Consider the following 10,999-nt stretch of genomic DNA (forward strand, 5'->3'; position numbering starts at 1 on the left):
GTTCAAACACCAACAGTGAGTTTAGCCAATCAATATTCAGTTCACCATTCATTTGTGACTCTCTCATTAGAAAATATTATGGCTAGCTTTAAGATGCTTAATAATTACTTCTAAATGAACCCCCTAATTTGTTCTGGAAATGCACTTGCTTTAAGGTGCCACTTGGGTCAGCTGGAGCTCCTCAGCTCCTTTGCTTGTGTTCTATTTACGCAGCTACGTGCACAAATTTCTACAGACTGCAGACCTTTCACCCCGCTGGCTGTTTGCTCACCTATCTCCTATTGTGACAAATGTTTCTGTGTCAATACAAGTATTACAATTTTCTCCACCAAAGCCTTATTCTTAATCCTCCTCAGATTGCCATCAAACCCTGGTGCCAAAATGACTGCAGCAAAAGCAAAACTGAAGAATTCTGTAGGCCGAGCAGCATCTGTGGAGACAGAGGGATGGTCAGCACTGACACCCTGCGTCAGTACTGAGAGGTTAGAGGGAATCTAACTAAAGAGGTGAGAGGGAGGGGTGATAGAGGTAAGAAGACAGACGGTGATAGGTTGGACCGGGTGAGATGAGGGTGATAGGCAGATACAGCCAAGTGAGGAAAGGGAAGGGGAGTTTCGAGACAGAGGCTGGCATGTGACAGGTGAAATCAGACAGGAAACAATCCCTCCACCTACCCTTCCTAAGCCCCTTCCTCAATGTGACCATTTGACCTCACCTTATTTCCACCTGTTCACCAGATTTTGTCCCTACTTTCTCCACCCTCCAGCTCCACCTGTCCATCCCCTAACTCATTCAACTCCCCCCGTCACCTGCTACCTCATAACACCCCACCCACGCACCGTTGTTGGTCATGGCCAAAGTGTCAACCAGCCCTTCGCCCCTCAGACGCTGCTTGACTGCAGCTCCTGGAACAGTTTGATCTTTCACTCCAAGTTCCCAGTACCTGTGGTACTCCACATTAATAACAGCAACATTCCCTTCGTACAGAGGTTCCACTTCTAACTGACACAATAGCTTGGCAACTGCTTCTACTTATCTGGAGAAACTTCTAGAATCCTTCCTGTCCACAAGAAGGTAGACAGGGCTGGAGCTGACTGGAGAGAGAAGAGGCCATAGAAATATTTGAAAACTGAGAATTTCATACCCTTTAGATAGTGTTCCATTTTGGTACATTATGTCTTGCAAGGACAACACCAAAGATCAGCTGAGCAGCATTTAATTAGACAAATATTTTGCAGAAATTTTACAGCTAGGTGGCAAGTGATCTGTGCATTCCTCATCCTCCTGTCAACTTCTGTGCTGTTTAAAGTTTGGTGAACATGCAGCAGCCACATGCAGAAAGAAAAGTCTGCCAGGCTTCTCTGAGAGCACACGACTCCAGCACATACAAAGATCTGTACTCTTCAGAGCAACACAAAGTTCTAGAGGAACTCAGTAGGTCAGGCAGCACCTATGGAAAGGAATAAACAGATGACATTTCAGACCGGACCTGTGCTCTTCAGTCCTTTGGCTGGAATTGCACAAAGCTTAGAACTTGAAAAGGGCAGCCAAATTCAGAATGGATTTGAAGCAAAACCAAAGGTTATTGTAAGATGCTGGCCAGACCTTTTTAGCTTTGTTATAGATTTTCAGCATCTATGAGTTACCTCTTTAAAAAAAAAATTCCTTTTGATGCTTTATGGTTGTGATTACCTTAGTGAGGATTGAGGTGAAGGTGACTACTTCACTGTGGAAGTCCTACTCTGAAGTAGAGAGAGACACTGAGCATTCAACAATCATTTCTAAGTAGTTAAGATTTACCAAACCATTTCTGAATGAATACTAGAACAGTATTATCCTATGTGTCAAATGCTCATCAGGTTGTTGGTTCTCATCAAGATGAACTTAAAACAGAAATAAACAAGCAGTCTCAAGGAATCCAAGTACTCCACCACCAGTACCTTCTCACACACATCTCCACAAACCTCTTACACATTAAATACTGGCAAAACCCCGCAGGCACAACAGTCATTGCTCAGTGGAGCTGGTCAAAAGTTAGTGGGTTTAACCACACCACACACAAAACCTATGTGGACATACTCAATGGGATACTGATTGGGGGTGCTGTTTCAGTAGTTGACATTTAATCTGACTGCAACTTGCCATCTACACTGGATACAAAATGCACCATGACATAATTGGATGACGAGTTCTTAGTGCCCCAGGCTAACCCACGCCAATACCACTGACCACCCAGTCACAGTCATACCATTACTTTAGAAAAATCTGTAAGAAAAAGGTGGCTCCCTAGCTTCCAACATAAAGCCCATAAACTTGCTATTATGTGAATTCTGACATCAAGGTTCCAAAATTTATCACTGAAGATAAAATCCTCTTTCAGCAGACGTACACATTTCCTCATACTGCAAATTCAACCATCTTACTGAGAACAAAGACAGAGCATCAACAAATCTTGCAAATAATAGAGCCAACTCTTCTCTTTTGCCTACAATGCAGCTAGAACAAAGAATATTTAACCTCTACAAATAATCCCTAGGACAAAGGCAGAGGCAGAGTTAAATATCCTGGGCTGATTCCTCCTTGATCCAACACAGAGTCACCAAAGTTTTTTAACTGATTTTCTGCCCACCGGTGGGCACAGAATGAATTCTACACTTACATAAAATCAAGGACCAAATGGAATAAAACAGCAGTTCAAGCATTGGCATCTATAAATATTAACTTTTATTTGTCACATGTACATTGAAACATAGAGTGAAATGCACCATTTGCATCAATGACCAACATAGTCCAAGGATGTATAAGATGATGAGGGGCATTGATCATGTGGATCGTCAGAGGCTTTTTCCCAGGGCTGAAATGGCTAACACGAGGGGGCACAGTTTTAAGGTGCTTGGAAATAGGTACCGAGGGGATGTCAGGGATAAGTTTTTCACACAGAGAGTGGTGGATGCGTGGAATGCACTGCCAGCAGCAGGGGTGGAAGTGGATACAATAGGGTCTTTTAAGAGCCTCTTAGATAGGTACATGGAGCTTAGAAAAATAGAGGGCTATGCGCTGGGGAAATTCTAGACAGTCTCTAGAGTAGGTTACATGGTCAGCACAACATTGTGGGCTGACGGGCTTGTAATGTGCTGTAAATTTCTATGTTCTATGGTGTGCTTGGCAGCCCACAAGTCTCACCATGGTTCCCAGACCAACAAAGCAAACCCACAACTTACTAACCCTCAGTAACCTGTGCATCTTTGAAATGTGAGGGGAAATCAGAGCACCTGGAGGAAACCTGAATGGTGAAGGGGAGAAAATACAAACTCCTTACAGCCATCAATGGAATTGAACCTGGCTCCCTGGTACTGTAAAGTGTTGTTAACTTCTGCATTACTGTGCTCAAAACGAGGTACAATAGAGTTATAGGCATTAGAAGTCAGCAATTGGTCATTGAAAGTGAAGCATTAAATTGCCTTGGACTAATTGTATAAAATTGACTTTATGCTGTTATTGTACAATTTGGCGCATAGATTCTTAATTCATGATCAGGAGACAGGTGGTTTGGAGACCTACTGATGAGTCGGAACATGTATCTGTAACTCAAATGTACACCCAGCTTTTCACCAAGATAAAAGTTTGCTAGCAGCAACTATACAGACCCTTCAGCCCATGATGTTGTGCAACCTTTTAATCTACTCCCATATCAATCTAACCCTCCATTCCTACATAGCCCTCCATTTTTCTATCATCCAGGAGTTTTTTTTTAAAGCTTCTAATGTATCTGTTGGGTGGCAGGGTGGATATACGTCTCTACCAAAGGCACTCCTTCCCTCCATTAGCCTGCAGGTCACCATTGGGCAAAGTGTAGCACCTGATTATCACCCTGATCAGGGTCACGTGAAGCCGCAGGATCAGGTGGTGGATGTCCGTATGAGCAGCTGGTGTATATCACATGTCCTGGTTATGTAACCACTGATGCCAGGCAGACAATCTCTGAAGAGTCATACAACATGGCACATAATGATGATGATGATGAACATATCTGTCTCTACCAGGACCCACGGCAGGGACACATCCACCCACTAACTCTGTGCACAGATCTTCCCTCTGACATCTACCTGCAATCCTCCATGCCTACCTTAAAATTCTGCACCCTTGTATTAACCATTTCTGTCCTGGGGAAAAAGAATCTGGCTACCCACTCAGGCTATGCCTCTTATCATCTTGTACACTTCTATCAAGTCACCTCTCATCCTCCTTCACTCCAAAAAGAAAAGCCCTAGCTTGTTCAACCTATCTTCATAAGACGTGCCCTCTAATCCAGGCAGAATCCTGATATACATCCTCTACACCCTCTCTAACGATTTCACATCCTTCCTATAATGAAGCAACCGGAACTGAACACAATATTGCAAGTGTGGTCTAACCAAGGTTTTATAGATCTGCAATAGTACCTCTTGATTCTTGAACTCATGAAGACCATATGTCGCGTTAACAATCCTATCAACTAGTGCAGCAACTTTGAGGGATCTATGGACATGGGCCTAATGATCCCTCTGTTCCACCATCCTGCCAATAATCCACGAACTCTGCATTCTGCTTTCAAATTTGATCTTCCAAAATGAATCAATTCACACTTTATAAACACAAGATGTTCTGCAGGTGCTGGAAATCTAGAGCAACACACACAAAGTGCTGGAGGAACTCAGCAGGTCAGACAGCATCTATGGAAAGGAATAAGCAGCTGATGTTTTGGGCCAATACCCTTCAACAGGACTGGAAAGGAAGAGGGAAGACTCTAGAATAAAAAAATGTGGGGGTGATGGGAAGATCAGCAAGAAGGTGATAGGTTGGTGGGAAAGGCAAAGGGCTGGAAAAGGGGCAATCTGATAATAGTGCAGAGTGGGCCACAGGAGAAAGTGAAGGAGGGGTGCCAGGGAGAGGTGATAGGCAGGCGAGAAGCAGTAAGAGGCCAGAGTGGGGAATAGAAGAGGGAAGGGGGAGGGAAAAAGAAAATAAAAAGGAAAAAAATACCAGAGGGAGAAATTCTGCTTCACTTATTTCTGGGTTGAACTCCATCTGTCACTTCTCAGCCCAGTTCACTTCTTGTCAATAGACACAAGATGCTAAATGAACTCAGCCAGTCAAGCAGCATCTATGTAGGTGAACAAACAGTCAATGTTTCAAGCCACGGCCCTTCATGATGTTGACCATTTATTCCCCTCCATAGATAGTGCATGATTTGTCAAATTCCTTCAGCATTTTGTGTCTGTCACTCAAAATTTCCAGCATCTGCAGAATCTCTTGCGTCTATGGTTCAAATCAACTCTTTTCTTCCCCAGAGAAGGCAGACAATTACTTGTTTCAAGTGGAATAACATTAAATACGGTGAAATAAACGGATTCATTTTGTGACAGAATTTCATCTGCTTAAAACTAAACAGAAACTACTCTGAAGTGCAGATGTCTCCAACAATTATTGCATTAGGTTCACTCACAGTTCAGTCTTCTGAATGAAACAGGCTTGCTAATAAGCCCCATTGCATAGAAAGTTATGGCTGAAGGTTCTCAAGAGATGTATGAGCACAATACAAAACAATTTTAATCCAAATGCAATTTATACATGTTCCCAATAAGCAAGAATGAATGCAAGGTCACTTGTCACATTTCAATTAGAACATTTTTTCCAAATAAACAACAGTCCTGTTGATGCTGGGTTTGGATAAGACTGGGAAATGCAAGACCATCTCTCACAGACATAATGACTGCAAATGTCATATGGCAGTAAATGGTCAGCAGAAAATATTTATGCTTAAGCAAACTAGCAAGAGATTAACATCAAATTGTTCAGTTAAATTTCACAGTGACAGTGCAAGTTATCAGACCCACAGCTTACTAAAAAGCATGTAGAATATAGAGTAAAACTGGGATCAGGGCATTCCTGCATGCATTGTGGCACTGAACAGCAAAGTCTATAAGTTAACACTATAATACCATAAAACTTAGGAGCAGAATTAGACCATTTGGCCCAGCAAATCTGCTTCACCATTCCATCGTGGCTGATTTATTATCCCTCTCAACCTCATTCTCCTGTGGTTATATTTCATTAGGAGTTTGGGGAGATTTGGTTTGTCACCTAAAAACATTCAAAAACTTCTACAGATGTATCACGGAGAGCATGCTGACAGGCTGCATCACTAACTGGTATGGGGGGAGGGGGCTACAGAAAGCTATAAAATTTGTCAACTCCATCTTGGGTACTAGCCTCCATAGTATCCAAGACATCTTCAAGGAGCGGTGTCTCAGAAAGGTGGTGTCCATCATTAAGGACCCCAATCACCCAGAACATGCCTTCTTCTCACTGTTACCATCAAGCAGGAGATACAGAAGCCTGACGGCACACACTCAGCGATTCAAGAACAGTTTCTTTCTCTTTGCCATCCGATTCCTAAATGGACATTGAATTCATTCACTTTTATTATTTGTTTTTGCACTATTTTTAACTTAACTATTTAATACACATATATAGTTACTGCATTGATTTAATTATTTTTCCTATATTATCATGTATTTCATTGTACTGCTGCTAACAAATTTCATGACATATGTGATGATATTAAACCTGAATCTGATGTTGATTCTGCCTTCTCCTCTTAACCTTTGAGACCCTTTCTAATCAAGAACCTATCAACGTATTGGCCTCCACAGCCATCTGTAGCAGTGAATTCCACAGATTCACCACCCTCTGGCTAAAGAAATTCCTCATCTCTGTTATAAAGTAACATCCTTCTATTCCGAAGTTGTACCCTCTGGTCCTAGACTCTCCAGCTATAGGAATGTCCTCTCCACGCCCACTCTATCTAGATCTTTCAATATTCAATACATTTCAATGAGATACCCCTCATTCTTCTAAACTCCAGTGAGTTCAGGCCCAGAGCCATCAAACAGTTCTCATACATTAACCCTTTTATTCCCGAGATTATTCTCGTGAGCTGCCTCGGGAACCTCTCCAATGCTAGCATATCTTTTCTTAGATAAGCGGCCCAAAACTGCTCAGAATGCTCCAAGTGCGGTCTGACCAAAGCCTTATAAAGTCTCAAAATTATGTCTTTGCTTTTATATTCTAGTTCTCTCAAAATTAATGCAAACATTGCATTTGCCTTCCTCACCACCAACTCAACTTGTAAGTTAACCTTCAGGGAATCCTGCATGAGGACTCCCAAGTCCCTTTGCACCTCTGGTTTGTGAATTTGCTCACTATTTAGTAAATAGTCTATGCCTTTATTTCTTCTACCAGAGTACATGACCATACATTCCCTACACTGTATTCCATCTGCCACTTCTTTGTCCATTCTAACTTGTCTACATCCTGCAGACTCCCGCTTCCTCAACACTTCTTGCCCCTCCACCTAACTTTGTATTGCCAGCCCTCCTAGCCACAATGCCATCAATTTCATCCTCCAAATCATTGACATACAACGTGAAAAGAAGCTGTCTCAATACTGCCTCGTGATACACGTCACCAGCAGCCAACCAGAATAGGCCCCCTTTATTCCTATTCTTTGCCTCCTGCCAGTCAAACCAATCTCTATCCATGCTAGTAACTTTCCTGTAGTACCATGGGCTCTTATGTTGTTAAGCAGCCACATGTGTGGCACCTTGTCAAAGGCCTTCCCTGAAAATCCAAGCGTACAACATCCACTGACTTTCCTTTGACTCTTCCTCGAAGAAATCCAACAGATTTGTCAGGCAAGATTTCCCCTGAAGAAATCCATGCTGACTTCAGCCTACTTTATCATGTGTTTCCAAACATCCTAAAACCTCATCTTTAATAATAGACTCCAACATCTCACCAACCACTGAGGTCATACTAACTGACCTACAATCTCCCGTCTTCTGCTTCCTTCTCTTCTTAAAGAGTGCAGTTTCTAGTCCTTCACAACCATTCCAAAATCAGGGTGTAGTCCATCAGGTCAAGACTCATCTACTTCCGTGCTTTCCTGAGCACCTTCTCTTTAGTAAGAATGACTACACTCACTTCTGCCCCTGACATTTGAATTTCTGACATAACACTTGTGTATTACAGTGAAAACTGACAAAATAATTACTGGGACCATCCATTTCTTTGTTCCTCATTGGTACCTCTCCATATCATTTTCCAGCTTGTCTCAATATTTCCTCTTTTCTATCCTTATTGCTTTTTTAGTTGACTTCCGTTGGTTTTTAAAAGCATCCCAATCTTCTAGATTCCCATTATTTTTTGCTGTGTTATATGCCCTCTCTTTTGCTTTTATGCCGTCTTTGACTTCTCTTGACTTCAGTTGTCCATTCTTCATTTAGAACACTTCTTCTCCATCATACTGGGATTTATCTACCCTGCACCTTCCAAATTGTTCCCAGTAACTCCAGCCATTATCCCTTCCAATCAATTTTGGTCTGTTCCTCTCTCATGCCTCTGTTCTTCCCTTCACTCCACTATAATAGACACATCTGATTTCAGCTTCTGTCTCTCTCAAACTGCAGGGTGAATTCTATATTGTGATACTATTTATAATACTAGAGGTTACATCCTGGAGAGGATATTGGGGCAGAAGGGAGTGGGGTGGGAAGAGGAGGGTGTGAACTGGAGGCGGCGGCTACTTGTGAAACGAGATCAGTGGGTCACTGTTAACCTGTAATTTCTCTGTAACTGTAACATTATATTCTGTATTTTTCTTTTTGTACTCTGATAGCATGCAAACAAACGCTTTTTCACTGTACCATTTACCAAAGTCTCCCAGTCTGATCCTGATCTCGCCCTACAGCCACACACACAGACAGCAGCAGCAGCAGCTCTGACTGTTAACTCCCTTCTTCCGTCGCTCACCTTGCCGTCTGCCCCTTCATCCGAGTGGTGGTCGCTGGTCTCAGGGTTCTGCTCCTCGCTTTCCCCTCGGCTGTCCGGCTGACCGGCAGCGGCGAGTTCCTGAAGTGACGCGCCGACTCCCATACTCCGAAAGTTTAAGGGGAAAGCGCTCCAACGCGATATAAAGAGAAATAACACCCCACCCCTCTCCTAGCACTTTCTTTCCCGGGTTAGGATGGATCCCGTTCTGTTCTCAAATTGGACCGTTATGCTCCTCCTGCTGAAGGAGACTCTCGGATTAAACTGAGACCGGTCCCTCTCTCTTTTTCAAGCGGATAGATTCTAACGCCTGGCGTCAGACTGACTCTGGTTCTTCTCCCCGTCTGAGTCTAGACACTGGCTCCTCTCCTCCCCTCCCCTCCGGGGTCGGACTGGACAATCTGTCTCCTCCCACCTGCGGTTCGGACTGGACAGGGTTTTCTCCCACCACCGGCGTCGGAATGGACACTGGCTCTCCGGGGGAGGGGCTGGGCAGATTTTCTCTCCCCTTGCGGGGGGAGGCTCGTCTTCCTCCGAGGTCGACTGAACAGTGGTTTTCCTCTCAATGTCGGGGTCAAACTGGAGAGTGGTTCCCAAACACCCCCCACCCCTCCCCGGGGTCAGACTGGCTTTATCCTTTCTGTTCCCCTGAGAACCAGTTTACTTTTAGTCTGAGTGAAAGTCCCTCCGGTCTCTGCACCTCGCCCAATGCACGCAGACAATTCTCTGCGGCTGTCCTCAGCTTCCAGCCCTCTTCTCCCTGGACAGAACCGTGTCGCAAGCAAGGCGTGGCCAGTCCGAACCACCCCTTTTTCTATACGGCTTTCCCCCAACTTCTACATTATTATAACAAAAGCTCTAGAAACAATGATAACTAACAGGACATAAATTAAAATGTTCCCATCCTCATCCAAAATGCCATTTATCCCTTCCTGGTTTACGAAAATTCATCTGCGGCAACTTCGATATCACTACAACAAAAACACGAGACAGATTAACAGTAAGTAAAACAGACTAAATTAAAACGTTCCCATCCTGACCGAGGATGTCATTTATTCTCTGTGGTGTCCATCGGTACCGGAACACCTCCATGGTCCCCGAGGACACCGTGTGTTCTTTCTCCAGGGTTGCCCGGGCACGAACACAGCCCCGGATAATTCCTGATCAGTCAGCCTCCAGGACCCCCCGGTAGCCCCAAAGAGCAAGTTTACTAACACATCCTCCTCCCTCGTCCGTCTCCGTACCGGATGAGCAAATCTGAAGGTGGTGAGGCTAAAATGCACCCAGAAGGCAAGGAGCAGCTCCCTCGAATAAACGTGAAAAAGGCTGCATACCCCTTGTACAGTACACGTGGTACGCGGTCTCTTCCAGCCCGCAGAAGCGACAAGCGGCTGGGAGTTCCGTGTGCAAGCTAATGAAGATTGCACCCTCCACCCCAGGTCCCTTCTGAATACTACACTGAATCCTGGAATGCCTGGTACATTCCAGACGGCTGCTGTAGTTTAATGCTCGGAATACATCAAATTCCACAGTTACTTCTCCAAAATGTGTAGTTAATGATATAAGACACGAGGCCTTCCGTTGGTCGGGGTTACTATGAATGTTGCGTCCTAGCTGTCTGCATTGAAGTCGATGCGCAGCGAGGGCAGTACGATATCGCGAGCAAGCCGTTGCCCACGCAGCTGATGAAGGGCAGAGACCGATACAGCTTGGCACCAGCAGCGCCGCAAGAGTTGCCGGTCTGCATTGGACTCCAGCTCCGATTTTTTCCTCGGGGGTTTATTCCCGGAGTCTTCTCCATGAATGGGTATAGCCGCAAGGAAGAGTTGGTTTGAGGTCAGAGCTAGATGAGCCCCATCTGCCCGAAACAACTGGTTCCTACGGTTGTTATAGGTGTGTGTGTGGGGGGGGGGGGTGTAGTGGGGGTAAGCTCCCAGTTCTTATTAAATGCACCCAATAGTGTGCATTTCAAATAGCCTATGATAACCAAGTCCAGCTCCTGGTCTTCAGTTACTAAGCCTGGCAGAATTGGAGAACAGGAGAAGGGGGCAAAGTGGGTTATTTAATGATAAATACAGCAATTTATCTCTATTAAAAGTACCTTTTTAATATAAATAGTATTTTAGAT

The 10,999-nt window shown here is 44.2% G+C and overlaps 1 protein-coding gene across 1 annotated transcript in view; it reads right to left on the minus strand.

Annotated features, from left to right (window-relative positions):
- Positions 1 to 10,469, minus strand: part of akap12b (A kinase (PRKA) anchor protein 12b) — an 82,200-nt gene extending 71,731 nt beyond the window's left edge. Inside the window, exon 1 of the mRNA XM_073051440.1 lies at positions 8,854 to 10,469. Coding sequence (XP_072907541.1) covers positions 8,854 to 8,976 — 123 coding nt within the window. The 5' untranslated portion in view covers positions 8,977 to 10,469. The remainder of the gene's footprint in view (positions 1 to 8,853) is intronic.
- Positions 10,470 to 10,999: the final 530 nt, after the last annotated feature.

This window comes from Hemitrygon akajei, chromosome 7 (genome assembly GCF_048418815.1).
Source record: "Hemitrygon akajei chromosome 7, sHemAka1.3, whole genome shotgun sequence".
Classification (NCBI taxonomy): domain Eukaryota; kingdom Metazoa; phylum Chordata; class Chondrichthyes; order Myliobatiformes; family Dasyatidae; genus Hemitrygon; species Hemitrygon akajei.